The 19,847-nt window shown below is 38.1% G+C and overlaps 1 protein-coding gene across 3 annotated transcripts in view; it reads left to right on the plus strand.

Annotated features, from left to right (window-relative positions):
- LOC135139947 (uncharacterized) overlaps nucleotides 1-19,847 on the plus strand; it is a 30,388-nt gene that overhangs the window by 3,166 nt on the left and 7,375 nt on the right. The window contains exons 1-3 of one of the 3 annotated variants that reach the window (XM_064070316.1): nucleotides 4,658-4,903; nucleotides 5,935-6,103; nucleotides 9,685-10,020. In XM_064070316.1, the coding sequence (XP_063926386.1) occupies nucleotides 5,945-6,103; nucleotides 9,685-10,020 (495 nt within the window). In that variant the 5' untranslated portion in view covers nucleotides 4,658-4,903; nucleotides 5,935-5,944. The other 2 variants (XM_064070332.1, XM_064070323.1) reach the window with 2 other exon arrangements.

Raw genomic sequence — 19,847 nt, forward strand, 5'->3', positions numbered from 1 at the left:
GATTAATGGTTTATTTGCTTATTACACAACTTGTGAGAAAAATGGTGACTGATATTTGGAAAAATGGGTGTTGGTTGTTATCGATTGTTTGGATTTCGAATCGAAATGTGGAACGAAGATATGCAGGTTGTTTGATCGTAATCCTGAAATTGATTACATGTCTTGGCATCTGTCGTCGATCCGAATTTTTATTTTCCAACTATTTTCTACCGTATTTACTATTTATCCGTTTTTATTAAAAACTTGAAATGGGTTCATTACTTATGCACAAAGTACTTTCAAATACTAATTATGAACGCTTTAAAAGGCATTAGATGTTGGTTTAAAGTGGCAAAAATGGGCGTTGGTTGTTATCGATCATTAGGCGTTAGAAACCAGATAATGTTGGTCGAAGGTATGCAAGTTCTTCCTCTTCCTGGTAGTTCTTGCATTAGCGCGTTTGAAATTCTTGTCAGTTCGAAAATTCGGCGCGAAAATAAACGGTCGCTAATATTGACATAAAATAGACTTTAAACCTCATCATAAACCTCACATTACATGGCCTCCCAGTCATTTATAGCCGTCGTGAAGAATGCAAATTGATAACATTGTATCCCTCTATGATACAGAATTGCTTCACGTCCCACTATTTGCCATGCTTGACCTGTTGCATTTTTATAACAAGTTGCTATCTGCAGCGCCAGTAAAAACCCAAATGACCCTTTATTAGACCGGTTTGTTCTTCTTGCGCCGATAAGAACTGATCTGCATGGAGTAAAAGTCACATGCACGATAATAGATCTGACATTTACTCAGCATGACATTAAGGAACTAAGTTCCAACAAAACAATCGGCGTCGGTTGGCAATGTTTAAAATCACCGAACGGAACAAGAACAAGTTGTAGTGTCGAAGAACACTTTTTAAACACTGGACGTGGGCGTATCCTATTGTCCCGGAAATGGTTAACTGGCTACATGTCGTTCCAATGTCATGATAACTACTCAATTCGGTCGGATAAGGAAAGGAAGTTTTGTCATCGATATTCCGAGGTTACATTTTTTGAATATTTTTACCGAAGTGGAGGATAAAGTTTTCTTTCATCGACGAAATATGAGGATAAGAGTTGAATGGGGACGTTGTCGTTCGTGCTAAGTGATAAATGAAAGCACTTCATCATTGCACTCGCACAAATACGGCTTCTGCTTGCTAAATACCTCTATTGTTCCCTGCAAGGTTGAAGAGCAAAGGGCTTCTGACTCCGAAATTGAATGCTTCGTTACATGCAAAATTGACTTGTGCAAATGGACAACCTACTTTTTCAAACTATAGGAGTTATGAAGCGTCAAGAAAACCTAAACGTAAAATTTCTGGAGATGACACATGGATAAATTTTAGCAATCCCCTGAACCCCTAGAAGGCGTGCGTCACGTGCACCCTCTATTGATTGAACTTCAGAGCCGATGTAAATAACCCCGATTTTCTAATCACGTTTTTTAAAAATATTTTTGTTCGTTAACCTTTGGCCGTGTAAATATAACTTTCATACCTGAGCGTAGAAACTTCACCACATCGCCGGTTTTGATTCGAAGAGGTCTCGCACTAAACCTATATAATTTCCAATTGAATAAATTCGGTGAAAACGATACAGTCCGTGTTATTTTAGGCTTTGCCTCATCCTGTTTGTAAACAGAACCCATCAAAGGATCCTCTAGTGTCAGCAAAGGTTAGCAATGTGGCCCCAGTTTATCGGCAGCGCATTCCAACCAACTTTACGACACAAAATAATTCGAAACAATCTCCTTCCATTCTGTTTCTGTTCACCTGTTTTACGATCCTGTGTCGTGCTTCATTAAATGGTGCACTTAATGTCCTGACGTTTCTCTTCAGGTACCGTTCTCGCCTTCATGCTTAAATCGGACGTGCTCGTACTACGAAACAATAAAAACGGCATTTTTGTGTTTTCGATGATGGAATTGAGAGCTTAATTAATTCATTCGCAAAGTTGGACTGCGTGCCCGGGGATGAAGGAATTGCTTGTCAGTTTTTAATGCTCGTGAATAATCAAGCGTTAATCCGATTTTAACGGCGGGGTTTTAATTGAATTGCGCCGAGTTTTTGCTTGGATTCTTTTGTATGACAAGGTGTTTCAAAATTATTTAAATGCCGTGAGTAATCGGAAAAGTTGGACAGGAAATTGGACTTGGGATTTGTTGCTTCCGGTATTGCGGAGACATACGGCATATAAGTTGTTTCGTTAGGCTCGGCGGAATTTCTAATTCGATAACTATTTTGAGGTTTGCGTTTTCACAATAAGGTTATTGACGATTGGCAACTAGGTGGTGTGCGGTGAGCATTTGTTGCGCTATAAATGAACTTCGACGGATATATTAGTAATAGAGTCCAGCAGCAGCAGGTATAGAAACAAGCCGCATATTAAAAAACGTGTGGCATCTCGCAGGGTCACACATTAGGTTCAATACTATTCAGATAACAAAACAACGACAACATACATGAGTCAAGCACGAACCGTTCACGATAATGAAAACATGCAATTAACTCCAGTGGAAAAAAGGAGATTTATTAAATAGTCAATAGCGTGAAACAATTGCATTGTGTGGTTCGGCCCACTCCCACTGCCACCTCCTCAAGGAATAAAATCGTGTGGTCACCATTTTGGCAAAATCAGCCACATTCGCTTTCAAAAAGTGTGAAGATTCTGTCCAAGATAAACAAAAAGTGTGTCAGTGATTCACCCAGTGGTCCGCAGAAAGACACCTAAGCTGATTTTATGGTTGTAAACAAAGAACGCGTTTTAACAGACTGGTATTAAATGACACCGAAACCTCAACTGCCACGGTAATTACTCCCCAGTAATGATGAGATCGCCAGACATCAGCCTACGACGCAAGTTTTTTCGATCTTTATAAAAAAAAAAATCAGGTACAACAGATCACGGATGACCTCAAACATCTGCACGACGCGCTGATCTCGCTTTTTCTAGCCTCGAACAATGCGATTTGTGTTTAAATAAAAGTAAAGTTCTTTGTTCGACGCTGCTAATTTGCTGTGTTGGTTTTTAGATGAATAAACAGTTGTTCACACAATAGCGTATTTTCGGTCGAAAATCACCTTCTCGAGAGCGATATTTTAACACTGTAGCTGACGTAGTAGCCATCACATGCACAACATATGTGTTGTTGGGATGAAAGTTAACAAAGATCGTGCAGTAGACGACTTCGAGGCCAATTTAGAGTAATCATGGGAGATGTGGGCTTTATTGCTATCAAAAATGTAGTAGTGGCCAGTGGAGGTTCGGAATTTTGAAGACTTTTAAAGTCACATTTATCTTGTTGCGTGTCAGAGTGCGTGCTTCTTCGTTTTTGACAAGGATTGAAGAAACGTATCATTAGATTTCGGCGTTTGAAAATTACCACACAATGGTCCTCCAGCTTGACCCGCGGAACAAGTCCACCTAAAGCCCGTTTTTCATGGGATAGTTTTGTTCTTGTTTATAATCCACTTTGGTTCCTTTTTCTCCTATCATTAGATTTTTGTTTTCGGTACCAGGGAGTACCGCAAAAACCATTCTTCGGAATGTCTAGTCAGCCTAGCTATTTTCACAATTGAGTTAGTTAGTTAGTACTGTGTTTTTTACAAAAAAAATCTGTTGGACCGTGACTGAAAACTCGTATAAATGACAAAATATTATTACAAGTACCACCAATAAGTACTTCAATTGCCATCAGTCATATTTATTGCTATTTTTGCATTTAATGGATAGTTCACTCTTGATATTCTTAAATTATGTTGCGATTCCCAGTCCAACATGCTCAAAATTTCGTCACTTTCTCTCGATCAGACCCCATTTTTTGCAGTCCTGAACAATGACATGACTTGAAACTTTGCCTATGAATAATTGGCCAACCACTGAACCCAAAGTCCATGCAAATCACACCGCTCTGATTTGGTTGGTGTTTTGAAAGACCTGACGTAACCCGTGTGCAACAATGCAGTTGCATTCGGAAGCCACAGTCTTCACCACAAAACTCCCAAAAATACGACCCTGGAGGAAATTCGGGCCACAGTTTAATGACACCCGGTGTTTATTTGTGTGCGGTAGATGCATTCTATCAAATCATGACTTTTACAAGCGACAATATAGGCGAGGTTTTCCAAAACATCACAACTATTTACGTTCTAGAAATAACAAAAGCAAACAAGCCGACCTGATAAGACGGATATCCAGAATGAGTTTCGTCATCGATGATTTCCTGATAATTTAAGCCGAAGACACGTCCAAGGAACGACTTTTTACCTGTCGCCGTGCACGTTGCTCATAAATCTCTACATCCATAACTCAATTACACGATATTCATAATAATTCATTGCGTCTGCTGACTATACAAGACAATACCAACCTCAATGCAAATTCGCATTCTTGGGGCCTAAAAAGGCACAAACGTATGCACAGGCATTCGGAAAATTTTCCACTGGACCTTTGGGTACTTCCGTTGGGTACCCAACTATTCGTCCAATGTGGGTTAAGATAAATGTCGCCTTTACAAAACAAACAAATTTCCTGAGTGATTAGTACTACCGTAAGTGCCGCGCGCCGTGAATCACTTCGGTACCGACAGTACTCTAAAGGAATTGCAATCAGATTTAATTTTATGAGTTTAGTCAGTTGCGGGCGACAGATTTATCATCGTTTTTCCTAAAGTTGTGACCTTGGCCGGTACTGCCGTACTCGTATTGACATAGTTCGTTCCCCCTTCAGTTACTAAGTTGGAAGGAGTCGCTGCAGTCATTTGTAAACCATCGGTGCAGTTAATTGTGATTGTGTGCAAGCCGGTGCTTTTTTCACTATCGTGAATGGTGGCCAACATAAGGGCTTGCCGTTATCAAGGATTGTAGTACCTCAAGGTAAATGTCAATAACGACCTGTTCTGTTTTGAAGCGTCAATCAGTACCTGAGTTTGTGTTTTGTTCTATTTTTGGATTAGCGATATCGGAGGAGGGTATTGGGTGAGTACCGTCGAGTACTACTGCAATTTTAAATGCTTTTACGTGAATTTAGTCAACTTTGGATATTTATTTGGTAAAAATTTCGTAGTTTTTCAGAGAAAAGCTCGCTGATGACTTACGAGAAATTAGTCTATAATTGAATTAAAATTATTTTGAACTAGAACTTAGCAATTAGCAAGGCAATTTCGAACAGTTCAAAAGTCCGTTTACAATCTCTTTGAAGTAAACAAGAATTTAGTCATACATTTTACTTTTTGAATCATAGATTAAATAAGAAACCGAATGACAATATTTAAAGTGAACTTTGATCTCGGTGTCACCAACAAATTTTTGGAATAAATTAGCGCTGAAAGTCTTACTTAGCTTATGGTTTTGCAATTGCATGACTTTTTAGATGTAGATAATAGTGTTTAAATTAGAAAAAGGTTACTTAATAGTGAGAGTATGAACTCTATAAAATTGTACACATTTTTTAATCCAGATCGGTTCTGGAACATTGGCAACAGCGACGTGTCTTTTTCCACGATTACGCTAACAAGTGAATTATGTCAAGAATGTTCGAAAAAACCTCATTCACGTTTTAGTGAATTCGAAGGCGTGTCATTTTTTTCCATAAATGGTGCCTCGTCCGAACCTTATCAGTTGTAGCCCGTGGTACCCAAGGTAAAAATGAGTAGTGATCTCCTGTTACTTTCGTGACGTTTCGAACCGTCATATTGTCATCTACATATTTTATACACATTTTTAGACTTTATTAGAACAATTAGAAGTAAGTACCTTCTCGGAAGCGTGAGTACCGGCAGCTAGAAACGATTCCGTGAAAGAATTCTAGAAATGATTCATTCACTTCGACTTAGTCATCGTGTCTGTTAAATGTGTACCACTATCAATGTTAAATATTTCAATGCTAAACAGCACACTTGTTTCAGATAGGACAAAATGGGTGCTAGGCAGTCCAAGAGGTCAGTGGACATCACAACAACCCCCAAAAAGGGCGAAGAAATGGCGGTCGAGGGCGAAGGCAAAGTGGAGAAAATAGCGGAAATCGACGCGAAAGTCACCACGAATGGTGCCATACACTCCGAAATCGAATATGCTGTAAGATTTGGGTGTACATAAATTGCGGACTAGTCATCCTTACGGCGTTTTCGCATTCTTTACCTGCAAATGGCATTGAAATTCCGGGCCGAAAATTTTGGGAACTGGGCAAGCTGTTTAAAACCATATCAGCTATTTCACTTTCGTCTAAGCGTATTTGGATTTTCGACTAAATTTAAAGCTAGTTTTTGGCCGAATAGTTTTATTAAAACTGAAAACTCATTGCATTTCAGAAAATATTGAAAAAAATGACTAAAGCTTGGATTTACATATCTACAAACAAACATTAGAAATAGGTTCATGCATATTCAGAGACTTTTGACGCAAATTGTGCAATGCGTTAGTAAGAAAATAACTTTTTTTTTAAAGAAATTTAGTAGCTTATAAACGTAGTTATATTTAGGTTAGATAATATGGAAAATCTCTACTACTGAAAATATTTTCGTTAACTGAGAATTGTTTTTCTCAATTGTCAAGCTGAGTAATTGTGTTTTTTTTTAAATTCAGTGTAGATTTATTGATGGGAAAAATAGTTCGATGCTATACAGATGTAGTGGGCATTTAAAGCTTTTCAAATGTGAGCTTGAAGTGGTGATTGATATATTTTTATAAAAAAAAATGAAACCAGCTTTGATGATCTAAACAACTTAAAAAAAATGACGTTAACAACTCTGGTTTTCTGATAATCATCAAAGGTCAAAAATAATTTCTTTTTAGATGTTGTATTTTTTGATATACTGACATTTTAATCAAAAACAAAATTGTCGTTCTGCTTTTTAAATCACTTGGTCCCCAACCTCTGGGTAGACTCACCCCTTGGTCCGCATTTAAAGACTTTTGCCTCTAGGTGTGGTCAAAAAGTGGCAAAGGCGTCGCCTCAATTTCCTAAATTGTTTGTTTTGGATTGTACATGCGATTCATGAGGGAAATTAAACCTAATCATGAAAACGACCGCTGGAACGCTGAAAATTCTCGAGCAGACGGTTTTTAATTGTTATTAATATTGTTGTGGTTTGTTCAATTGAGGCTTGTTGCGAATTCTCGTGTTTGCTTTAGTTTGGATAAACAAGATTCCACAGCCACTGGGCGGTTGGTTGCCGCTTCCAGATGCTTATCGTGGTATCTGGTTTCTTTGAGTTTAAACGGATGAGATGTCTTGAGAGCGATTAAGACGCCGAATGTCTTTATTGAGATCAATAAGTCAAATATCAAGTGGAACGAGGAGTATAAATTTTGTTTGTTCAAGGCGGGATATGATAACGAGAACACGACTATTTGCAACGAGCGGTTTTATTTTCGCCTCTGTTTACAAGTGGTTATAAAGTGGGGCTCGGGGTTATGTAACGAACATCGGGAATGTGCAGAATTTAGCACTGGCTATGATAATTGGCGTTTTTGGGTATCTAATCAGCGACGTTGTCTTTGTTTTTTGAATAATTCAGATTTGAGGGCTTTACAGAAGTGTAAATTATGTTGTTGTTATCAAAATGTCACAGTGTGTTTCATTGCACTGATGTTAATTCATGCATTTTTTATTATAGGTGCAAATTTACATATCGTAAAGTGTAAAGTGCTACCAACTTATTTTCGTACTTTTATTGTGGTCGTTCGTTTCAAAATTTATGGATGTTTTGGTAAATGTATGCGCAAATATTTGGAAAGGGTTTTTGTCTATATTGTGATAAGGAATTTATGCGTAGAAATATTGAACACAGAAAGTGATATAGTTGTTTGCTATGATGATATAAAATATTTTACAATTTTTAGATTATAAGACGTGCTTTATTAAAATAAAACTAAAAGTGTTGATAATGGTTCCAAAATAGAAGCAGTAGTTGAGATCGTATTAAAGTTGTTATTTATGAGGTTTGTTGTGTTTGTTGATTACTCGTAAATCGTAAAATTCTATTTTAAGCAAGAATGCGATTAGTTTCTTACGTTTGAAAATCATTTTTGTATTTTAATTTCAAAAATTTATCAAACACTATTAAAAATTTGTGAAATTGCCTGGTTTTTCGTAAGTGGCAAAATTTATTTTTCCATATTTTCAAGTAGGTGCCAACGACTAGAGCAAACATGGGTAAATATTAGTCTTTATTAAGTAAGTTGTTTGAAACGCACTTTTAAGATAAAAAAAAAATTATAATGTCATTGTCAAAAGTCAATGTCGTGTGAAACCCAAACATGATCGAAAAAACAATATTCTTGGTTAAAGGGAAATTTCGCTAAAATTAGATACCCAGATTCCGAAAAGTAAAATTTCGCAAACAATACAAATTCCCGCTATAAAAATAGCCCGAAAATCTAGGTTAGACCAACTCCACGCACCTAAAACCATCAAAACTCATCATCCGAAACCCAGAAACCAGCAAATCAACTTTTCCAGCCGTCATCCAGCATTTTTATCTAAAACCATCTCGATCCGCCATAAATTAAAATCGCAACTTTATCATGCCGACGTTTCATGTTCGCCAACGAATTAGCTGCGTCGAAATCAAACGACATTAATTGACTTTTATTTTCAATAAATAATCGGGCAGATGACTGCCGTCGATATCCAAGCCCCCGTTCCCCAAATCCGACCGATGAAAGGTCCATAAAATTCGCGTTAATTTCCAGCAACACAGGCGCGCATTTTTTTTTTCGTCGTCTGTAACATCGAGATAATTAAATGGGGGTTAGGTTAGGTTACTGTCCCCGGCCAAGGCCGCGCTGAGCACATGGCTTTTGACAGCATCGAATTCTCCAGTCTGCAACCGGTAAAACGCTTGATTTGTTCTTTTGCTGCGCCTCGTAAACACCGACAATGATGGCACGGTGCTGTCTGTGTGTAATTATTTTTATACACTCAACAACGCCCAAAAGGCAGGTTCTGTCGATGATGGCTTTATGGTCTGTCACGTTTCCGGCCCACGAAATTAATAAGGTCCTTATTCGGGGGGAGTGGGTAAATGGTGTGGGTGGGCGTGCGATAAAAATTCGCAACCCGGAACTTGGCTCGTCCTTAGAAGATGACTACGGTTGATATGAACGGGGGGAGATACAGTTTACTACCAGGGGTGTTCCGAAAAGAGTGCGAAGCAGAGTTTCCCAAACTTTTTTGAACTACCAACGCCACCGTGGAAAAGTAGCGGTTGCAGTACTGCTGCATTTATGTGACATGGTACATAAAATCGTATGATTTCTTATCTGCCTGACCATAAAATTGTGAATTGTCCAAGTTAAACCTCATTTATTGCGATAAGAATTGAATTTTCTTAGAAATCAATATACGTCCATGACTACTCAAGCTTAAGTTAAATCACCAAATCAAAGAGTCATATATGTATACTACAGTAATAATTATCATGGTTTACATTTCTAGAACGTCAGCTTATAGTTGGAAAAACAGTAAGAATGTAAGACTTAATTAGTCCAATCTCATGCTTTGAGTTAGTGAAATGTAGCATAAATGTATGCGTAAAAGTATTTTTTAAAAATATGTTGTTTACTTGGTCTACAAGTGAAAGTCAAAATTATGGGTCAGCAGAATACGCCTTTTTGGATAACCCTGTAGTATCACTGAATCGTGTATTTCGCAGGATAAAGATGAAACAACCAAAGAAGAACCCGTCGCCGAGACGTCCGGCGAAATCAAAGAGAACGGCGTTTCGGACGCCGAAGATGCCGCCAAAACACCGGAGGGCGACACCAGCGCCGCCGGCGACCAGTTGAACGAATCGGCCACCACAACGTCGGAAAAATCCCCGTCCGGCGACGACAGCAAAGTAGAGGAAACCCCCGAATCAAAGAAGAGCAAAGAGAAGTCGAAAAAGAAAAAATGGTCGTTCCGAAGTATATCGTTCTCGAAGAAGGACAAATCGAAACCGAGCAAGGACTCGGAGAAGAACGGAGAAGTCAAGGAAGTCGCCGAGGAGGTGAGTGCTGATTTGAATTTGTAATCGTGTTTACTCGAGACACGTGCGTTTGCTGTTACGGTTAGAGAATTTTTATTCGGGTGATGTTGTTCCGTTTTGTTATTTTTGCTGAAAACGACGGTTTCGCTTGATGGTCTAGTTGTTTGTCGATGACCGTTTGTCGCTCGGAAACAACATGGACGACGGGTTTCCGGTGACCAGACGTGATTCTAATGCAATTTCCTGTCCACGGAGAGACGGATGGAATTTTGAAAAAGTGTGACGATATAAAAGAATTTCGTGTTATTTGAGTTTTCAGTTTTTCACAAAATTTTGGATTATAGTCGTCGCGAAATGTAAAATTAATACTTAACTAGCAAGTTTTACTGTTGTTTCGTGTTTTTAAAAATTGCATTTAAGATAATTTACTGTTCGCCGATAGACTGATAAACACAAACGCGGTGAGTAATAGGTGATAAGACTTTTTATCGCGACTTGTGCAATTCAAGCGGAAAAATAAAATTTTATTGCGTTTTATCAAATGCGCGCCGACGAACTTTTAGGACACAGATGGTCAATAGAATTTCCTGTTTTTGATTGTTTATGAAAAGCAAATAAAATACGTCATTGTGAAAATATTGTAATTCGACAATGTGCCCGCATCATGCTAGGGGAACAGATGGAAATTATCATATCACTAGTCGACATTCCAAAGGGTATTAAAACCTTCCCAATCTAATGGGCACCATCCATCACCAACCACCATTAGAAATTTAAATTAAGGCATTAAATAATTACGAGTCGACATAAAAACTTGAGCACTCGAGTAATAACGTTTTACATCTATGAAGAAAACAATGAAGCGCGTCAGTTATCTCAAGCGTTCAATTTTCTGCATTATTATCTCGTTTTGTTTATTATCCGTATCGTCGTATTTATTAATAAATTTATTAAAGTGGGGTTATCTTTAGTATGCGGGGGTCAGACGTCTCCGCTCGTCTTCGATATTTTCGAATCTATCGCATTTGTATTGTCCGACAGTCGCGACACACCTAACCGTCAATTGAATTAACATAAAATTAATTTCTTATTCGACGATGAAGGCCGCCTCGTCTCGAGTTTTGTTGGCATTTTTGTCCACTTTTACTCTATTGTTATCTATTAAACTAGTCGCCGACAACGATACGGGCCCGTTGTGAACAATCAATTTAGACACGATTAACGTCATTTCGCCCCTCGTGAGCGCTCCCCCGCCTCTGAACGCGTTAAAGGCTTAAGGGGTGGAAAGACGTGTTTGTGTTGCTGAATCACACCTAAGGGAAACTGACCTAAAATGACACACTTTCGCCTACCTCACTACGATTTATTGACTGGAATTTTAGCCAAAATTGTTGGAATTGTTTTGTAATGTAGAACAGCGCCGGAATTACAACCCATGACCTATGCTCATAAAATGTTATGAAATGTATAATTAAAGTTACATAGTTGTTAAAAAACTTTTTCAAGGTGCTTTTATTATGTTAGTGTCTAATTAACGAAATACGGTTTTTGTCTTTGTACTTCATTGTTTATACTCGCGTCTTTTCGGCACTTTTGATTATAACACAAAATTATACCAAGTTTTGGAGCGTTGGAGATAAGTTTCAGATTTTATCTGACAGCGTACGTCACCTGCTATATCAAAACCGTAATCCAAGCGGAAAAACTGTTTTATTTTCCGTTCAGGTGGAGAAGCTTATTTTAAGTTTTCCTGGAACATCAAATTAAACTTCAAAAACGTTGTTGCTAACAAGCCATGATTAACACGAACGTTCATGTTGATAAGTAAAGTCACTATTTATAGGATAAAAGCGTGGTGTATCAAAAAACCCAGAATTTATGGTTATTTCGGTCCGCACATTTTAAGGATTTTCCCCGAAGTTGAATAATATATGAACAATTTTAATGTATGGTGTTTCTCTCGACTGGACAAAAAATGGAATACTCTATGAAGTTAAATATACAGGGTGCATAATTTTAATGGTAAATAATTAAAATATGGTTCTCAGAGATTCTTAAAATTTCCACCGTAGAAAATAATTCTTATTGTAAGACTTTGGTAACAGTTCGTTCAATTTATGGACGTTACCAAAGACATATTCATTTTTTTGCCATATAATTCGCCGGTACAATTATGCTTTAGTGCTCTAAATCTCCCTGTATAGTCTCGGATGTGACCGATTTACTATATATATACTACTATACTGTAACAGGTTCATTGTTACAAAATTTTAATGATGTTGTTGTGCAACAATTACTCACTAATGCGATATAACAGTCCCTGAGATGTTTGGTTTGGATTGCAGTAAATTGCAGAGATTTACTCTTAAGTCTTTTTATGATTCTTGTTCCAATAAAGATACCAGAATTACTGTTGATCTGAAATATAGCGGTATAAGATATGTTGCTAAGCAACGAAAATGTTCCATATATGGCGTAAGGGAAAATTGATTGATTTAACAAAAATTTTTAGTGTGACGATACTATTACGCAAAAAATTAATGTGTATGTAACCTCTCTTTGGCAAATACGTATGAATTTCGTGCATTTTCAAGGATTTATTTACCAAGGCAAGGATTATTATTATTTCATGTCATTGCCGTAATTGTAAGTACATTTATCGGTAATTATACTTCGATATATTTAAACCTGAATAAGTGCATAAATTATTAACAATTATTGTTCTTTATCTCACCGATAACAATAATAATAATTTATGGGACAAGTTTGATAAAAGAATTGTAAGTCAAATTTGGTCGGACAAGGCCACTCATTTTCTTGGTTTTTCCCACTCCTTGGAAAACATTGCCACCATCACTGCTCTAATGTCATCCATCTAATTTGTATGCGTGTTTTAAAGTCATCCACGATTTTCTATTTTTAAATAATGCAAATACAAAAAATGAATAAAACATGGGACAAAAATTAGGCGAAGTTATAACATTATCAGTGTCGTTTTTTACTTTACAGTCTTTATTAGATAATATCTAGGTATGGTTATAATTAACACTTTAAGAATTCGTTGTAATTTAAATGTGTTGCATGACTCATCAGGAGTTTTATCAAATTTAATTTGTACTTTTTGTTAAGCTTTTATATTTATATATAAAAAATTAATTAAGAGTGATGAAGTGTCACACGGTTATTACTGCACAAAAACAACAGACACTAAACACCCAACAATCTTTAGATAATGCACAGATCCTACTTCATTTCCCATGCTATCGGCTACCGTAATGAATATAAACATTAGCCTTTGCCGGCGTTGTTCTAGATAACGCGCGAAAGTGAGTTCTATCCATCCATATAAAACACTGCCACTGCAAAACATAGGTAAACCCATCGATCGACGAAGAGTTGAAACTTTCAAAACTATTTCCTGCTTTAAGCATATTCTTAAGACCGGATAAAAATTTCCGGGCACACTATAATAACAATAATCAAAGAGAAAAAGTGTCGTTCGCCCAAGAAATCTCTCAATAAATCTGTCAGTATCGCTTATCCCGTCCAAGATCGCCATAATCGCCTTACGTCAATTCCCTCAGATTTCGTCCCTTCGGAACTGGGTTAAAGCCCCTTAAAAAGAGGTCGAGTAGTCAACCCTGTCCCGTGCGAGATGAATGGGAGCTGGTGCAGCTACCGGCCGGCCGGTTTTGGGATCCTGTAGTAACCATGACGACCGCCATTCGCGTCTCCTATCGATCCGGGATGTCGTGATGGTACACCACCGATACGGAACGTGGGTGTAGAAAGAGGGGACTTTTCAACACCCTGACCGGGCTGGCGGTGACCACCGACAGATGGACGTGACATTTGCTCGACGCGTGGAACGTCTTATGTCATGTCGCCGGCTCCAGGTGTCTAGGGGAAGTCGCACCCTCCGTCTAAGACCAAAATAAATTATTCATCAGTTCGCCGCTGTCTGGGCGAATTTTCGGCGGATGGGGGAAGCGAGAGGGATGTAAGCGCTAATTGACGTCGATTGGGTAATTTGTTGGAGCAGCGCAGGCTAAAAGGGTGTCTTAAATTTATATAACTTCTAGATCAGCGTGGTGCCGAAAGTTATTTATGTAGCTGGAAAAGTATAATTATCCCAGGAGTACGTTCCAGAATAAGTTTAATAAACGAGTTTTCGCAAAAATAATAAATTTTCGATACGGCTCCATATCTCCGCAATCCGCATGGTCTTGTTTGTCGTGCAAACATCCACTGTTGACACAGTTTTCTTCGCCAAACAAGCGCTCGTGCTCGGTAGGGCACCCACGTTACGGGAACAAAATACGGCTGGCTTCTGAAAACAATCGCTTTTTTCGTCGTTTCCGGCGAAAGAGATGTGACAGAAATGTCGCAGTGGGGAAGGTTAATGGCGTCCCGGTGCCCCAGTGAACGGCCTAATTGGATGGTTTCTAAGTCTAATTCCGTCGTCTTCGTTTCACATAACCTTAATGACTTTTCTTCCCAAACGTTGCCGGAATTCGTGTCGTGGAACTATTGTTACCACTGGGTCGAAAATAAAATATGGAATGACCCGGGGAACCGGCGTGGCCATTTGAAATTTAAATTAAGGGACCATTGTAGTTACGATGTGTAAAGGAGAGGGCATTAAGCCGGGTTTTAGGAATTTTGTCGAGATTTTTTTGTTCGGAGGTTCGTGCGTGGCCGATGCAGGTCGAGACAATACAAAATTTTACGTAAGATAGTAAGGTCAAAGAGCTAAAATTAATGTATTCAACTACTTGGCGATGTCATTTGAAAAATGTTTGAAATGCGTTTTGCTAAATCCTTTTTGCTTGTAAATAAATAAGTAGTCACCATACTACTACTACTGCGCTACTAGCTTCACTTTTATTATATTTGTTTCAGTCCTTATGATAGAATAAATTTAGTTTTATAGTTCCTAATAAAATTTTATAACTTCAATATTAAGAAGGGTAACTCTCTCTAAGTTATAGCTTCAGTATAGCCATTGAATTTAAATTAGATATGTTAAGTGGCCCGGATCACCTGCGAAGGGTTAACAAGGGTTTTAAAACACATTTTCTCTTAACAATTGTTGCTTAAAAGCCAGTCACTCAATTAAAATTAGTTTTTTTTGTCATTTAGTAGTACCTGATTTTTTTTTCTTGACAAAATTAATTTCATTTCCTTTGAATATTGCATTCATTTTGCTACGTTTAAGTTATGTGGTGTTTCAGCGATATTTTATCAACGTAAAACCAATGAAATTTTATTGTTCAACAATGCAGTTACTTGCTCGTAAAAGTAATGACCGATTGTAATAAACAACAATATAATTAATCCACTAGTGCGGCAAACATAGAGCATTTATATATTTTAGAAATAAATTATGCAACTGGATTTTTTGTAATTAAAAACAACTTTAAAATTATCATTAAACTTGCAGTAAAACTCGGATCTAACCTAGGTTGAATTAGCGCAGTACCTGCATAATTACCCTATTGTCTAATGTAATTCATTAGTTTAATCAGTTAAGTTAAATTTTTGTCGCGTAAATAAAATAATGAAACTGGCACATGTTGACTTAAAAGTTCGTCCCAATTTTTAGCAATAATTTTAAAATTTGGTCAAGCGTGTAGCATAGAAAAGTCGAAGTTTGATGTTTTACAGTGAAAGGCATTAAGAACGTGCACTGAGAGCCTCCTTTGTTAGATTTAATTTGTTACTGCGCCTCTCACGTTTCATTAGAACCATTGAAAATCGTCGATTCATCGCCCGAGATTGCATTGTTATAAATCCCAATCAAACTGTGAATATCTGAAGTAGAATGAAATTAAATTCACCAGTAAAACACAATGCGACAGTCAGACAAGACTTTCATTTAAGAAAACGCCACAAGGATAAGGTGTGTTTTCGTGTCGAACACACATCGTCCTTGTGCAGAACAAAATCGCATTTACATTTCCAGAGATAACTGAAGCCGCGGAAACCCGACTTATCGAGTCCGAAAAGAGGCCGGAAAATCCGAAATCTAATCATCTCCGCTTTTCCGGATCATCGAGACACGAAAACCGCATTAGTATCGCTACGATTTGAAAAAAAAGAAACATCGCTGTGACGCATAGAAACAAAGAATCCCCTCCGTACGAATTGCATTTCCTCCATATGAGTCATACGCCGCTCACATGCGAGGCACTCCCACTGGTCGATGGCTCCGCTTTCTAAATAAATAAATAAAAAAAAAAAACGAAAAGAGGAAAGCCGTCTGGGCAGTTATACAATTTTTGCAAGTTTTTCTGTATAGTGTGTAGTGGAAAAATCTAAGTCGGTATTACAGGAATCTGCACGAAGGTGTCGGTAATCCCCGCCTAATACGGGCAGATGCGACGCGAGGGCGTTGCTAGTCCGGTCGCCGTCCGTTTACCGACCTCGTCGCGTATACGTGGGCGTGCTGCACAGATAGGGATCACCGTAACCGGTTGTCGAAGTTGGCCATGGAGAATCGTAAAACTGACCTGTCACAACCGGCTCGAGCTTCAGCTGTTTCGTAGACGAGCGCACGAATTTTTATCCCACTTCTGATTGTTTAATAAATCATTATATGCGGAATGCGTAACGTGGGATGGAGTGGGGGTCCGTCTAGGGTGGATTTTTTTCTTAGGATAGACGCCGGTGGCATTGCTGGGTGTATTTATAGACGACATTCTTGAATGGTGCGGTTGCTTACCTGCCGGTCTTTTGTGGCTTGGAGGATTTTAGATGCAATACATCGATTGCCGAGATAATAATACACTGCGGGCTGAACGAGGACGTTTCGGAATAAGATTCATTCTTTTGTGTGGATGTATAGGAATGTACAGGGTGTTTCACCGAGTGGCTATCCAAGCGTGCTGAATTTTTACTCGTCGAGTTTAAGTTGAAGGATTAGTTTAACGAATGTCTAGTTTTGTTTTTTACGCCTTCACGGCTTGCAGGATATGGCCGGTCTAGCGTTTCCGTCTGTCGTCTACGGTGGTGATTAGAAGATAATCTTTGAAACTAATTACTTTGAACTGCATCGTCCAGATGGTGGTTAAACGTTCACCAACATTTTTCTGTATATATAATATATACCGTCCATAAATCGATGACGTCGTCTTAAAATGTTAAATAAATCTTACTTGAATTTATGTGCTCATATTTCAGTACAAAAGACACAGAAACCAAATCATGTTGCAGAAAATGCAGGTTTTCCGCTGCAAGCTTTGATCTTTCAGTTTTTCGGTTTGATAAATTTTTCTGTTGGCGTATTTCCGTGTGCGATGTGCACTGGTGCAGTTCTGGAACGCATTTCCCCGCATTCACCGGATTAAGTTTCGTATTCGTTGTAAAATTGGAGATCGGTTTTCTGCTCACATTCCTGGTTATTGGTCTTTTTAGGTCCTCTTATCGTGCTTCTAATGGGCTCTCCGTTGGGAACATTCGTAGATGCAATTTACTGCCTCGTTGTACCTGCTTGAAAATCTGCAGAACCAGTTTGTTTCGTTTATTTTGTTTCATATAACTGCATGAATATATTTTTATTTAGCTTGGAGATAGAGTAAGGCAGGTCTCTCCGGGCGGTAAGAAACAAATGTTGTGCATTTATAGAATTTTAGAGTTGTTTTATGGCGGCATGGCGTCGACGTTTACAAATATGAGGTTGTAGATGTTGAGTAATTTTGCGGAAGGCTTTTTTGCGGTTGTTGCCGGGTCATAAGTAAATATTTGCAGAAAGTTGTTATCGAACGCAAAATGCAACCCTGCAGCTAGAGAAGATTTCGCAAAATAAAAGTGCGACCTATTTGTTTAGACGTTTATTTATTGATGATGAAATAGTCATTTATTCTTCACTTGTATTATTATTTTTATAAAGATTAGAAAATATTTTAAAGCCATGCTATAATTAATTTGGTGAAATTGTGCGAGTCAAGGTTATGTTAAAATTAGTACCGCAGTATGTCAGACGACGCCAATTAGTTTAATTTTAGATACGTACATGTTTTTCCAGTCGTTTGATAGTATTTATACGCAAGTGAAAATTGAAATTGTAAACAAAAACATGTTTTTTTAAGCTCCCACTGCTGTTCTAAATATTTTCTTTTATTGTTCTAACTTATGTTTGATGGACGTGCAAGTGTATAATGAAACTTTTGTTATAATTTTATTGCTCGATGATTAATTCTTGGTTCTCTTATTTTCTTTCTACTATTTTCTTTCTGATTTCAACAGACGTCAAGCACGTAATAGCGTGTGTATATTTTGGTTTAGTAATGTAAAATTTTATAGATCGATTCATAAAATGTTGAATTTATTGCATTTCAAAAATTATTTTATGAACGTCCGGGTTATTTTTTTTTGTAAAATCGACGTTATTAGAATTCTATTTAAATTAGTAGATGTCATCCAGTCACGTCTAGCGCTTAAGAACAAAGCCAGTGGTGCGTAGTTAAGCATTCATCGCAAAAACCCTAACCGAACGACTTGAATACATAATAAAATAGATAATGAAGTTGTCGTTTTCAAAGTTTGCTGAAAGTCTCTGCACATTCTTGCGTCAACACTGATTAACATTTATCCCACTGCCAAAATTTCAATAAAAATAATGCCCAACATCTGGCGAATTTTTTCGCCACTTCATAAACACGTTGAACAATACGCTTGTTCCTCATTTCTAGTTGGAGCCGATACGATTAGGTATATTTAATTTCTACGCAGTTCGCGATACGCTGCAATGATAAAATTTCTAACATCGCCTCGCCAGATTTATTTTGGAATCGCGGAAATTATTTTAAATTGGCACAACCAACCATGACAGGGCCAAAAACCCACATTCTTCACAAATAAAACCCATATTACGACAATTTAACAAGCGTTGCGAGAATTTCCTGAATAGGGGTTTATTTTGGGTTCAGCAGCTGTAGACACACATGCACGAAAGAGCTGAATTGCGATGGAGGTTTGCAAAAAAACGAGCGTCTCGACGGCGCCGAGATCAATTTCCACGATTTAGCGTAGGATGCAGGCGGGTGGCTGGTGGACCTTGAGCAGAGTCTCGTGTTGTGGCTCCAAGTTTTTATTAAATGGTCCAGAATAAATAAACTTCCACAAGGGATATATTGTTTTTCACTCGCCCCGGCATTTTTGCTACACATCACAACATTATTTTTTTTGACAATTATTTTTGCAATATATGTATAGTTGAAAAATCTGGGTGAAACCCAGGCTAGCATCATAAAAATAGTGAATAAACTTAGCGCCGCTCGCACACAAGGTGTACTTAGGTATGTTGTTTTGATGAAAAATTCTTGGCATACGATATTTTCGGTACAACGCACAAAATGATTACGGCGACATGTCGTTAGCACCTGTTTAATGCGTTTAACACCCCCTCTCCCCCTCAACGACGAATATAAACGGCCTTGGCAGTAAAATTAAGTTTCTTGAAGGCACGTAATGTCACCCCGCTCTACGCAGTTCCCACAAATGCCGCAACTAATTTTTTTGCAACTCTATACGGTGTACTGAAGATGGTGTAACTCGACACCGAAACGTTCGTGATAGTTTGTTGACTGCGCTCGCTTGTCGTGGGTTTTCTTATTTTGATGAAAATTCGTGGGCGATTGCAGTTTTTCGTGCGGCTATTTTGGGGGTCCATTAATGTTGAGTTATTTGGGAATCGATGTCATTAGATGAGGGGGAATGCTGGACTTTGATTGTCGTGTTTACTTGGGAGAAGATTAATTGGAGGCGACATTGGGAGGTGTTCGTGAGTCATTGGCGATTTGTAAGGGGCGGGTGCGCGACTTGAGGATAAGCCAAAAAATTTGCAA

The sequence above is a fragment of the Zophobas morio genome, unplaced genomic scaffold (genome assembly GCF_036711695.1).
Source record: "Zophobas morio isolate AGI-343-1 ecotype UQ-CSIRO unplaced genomic scaffold, CSIRO_AGI_Zmor_V1 ptg000004l, whole genome shotgun sequence".
Lineage (NCBI taxonomy): Eukaryota > Metazoa > Arthropoda > Insecta > Coleoptera > Tenebrionidae > Zophobas > Zophobas morio.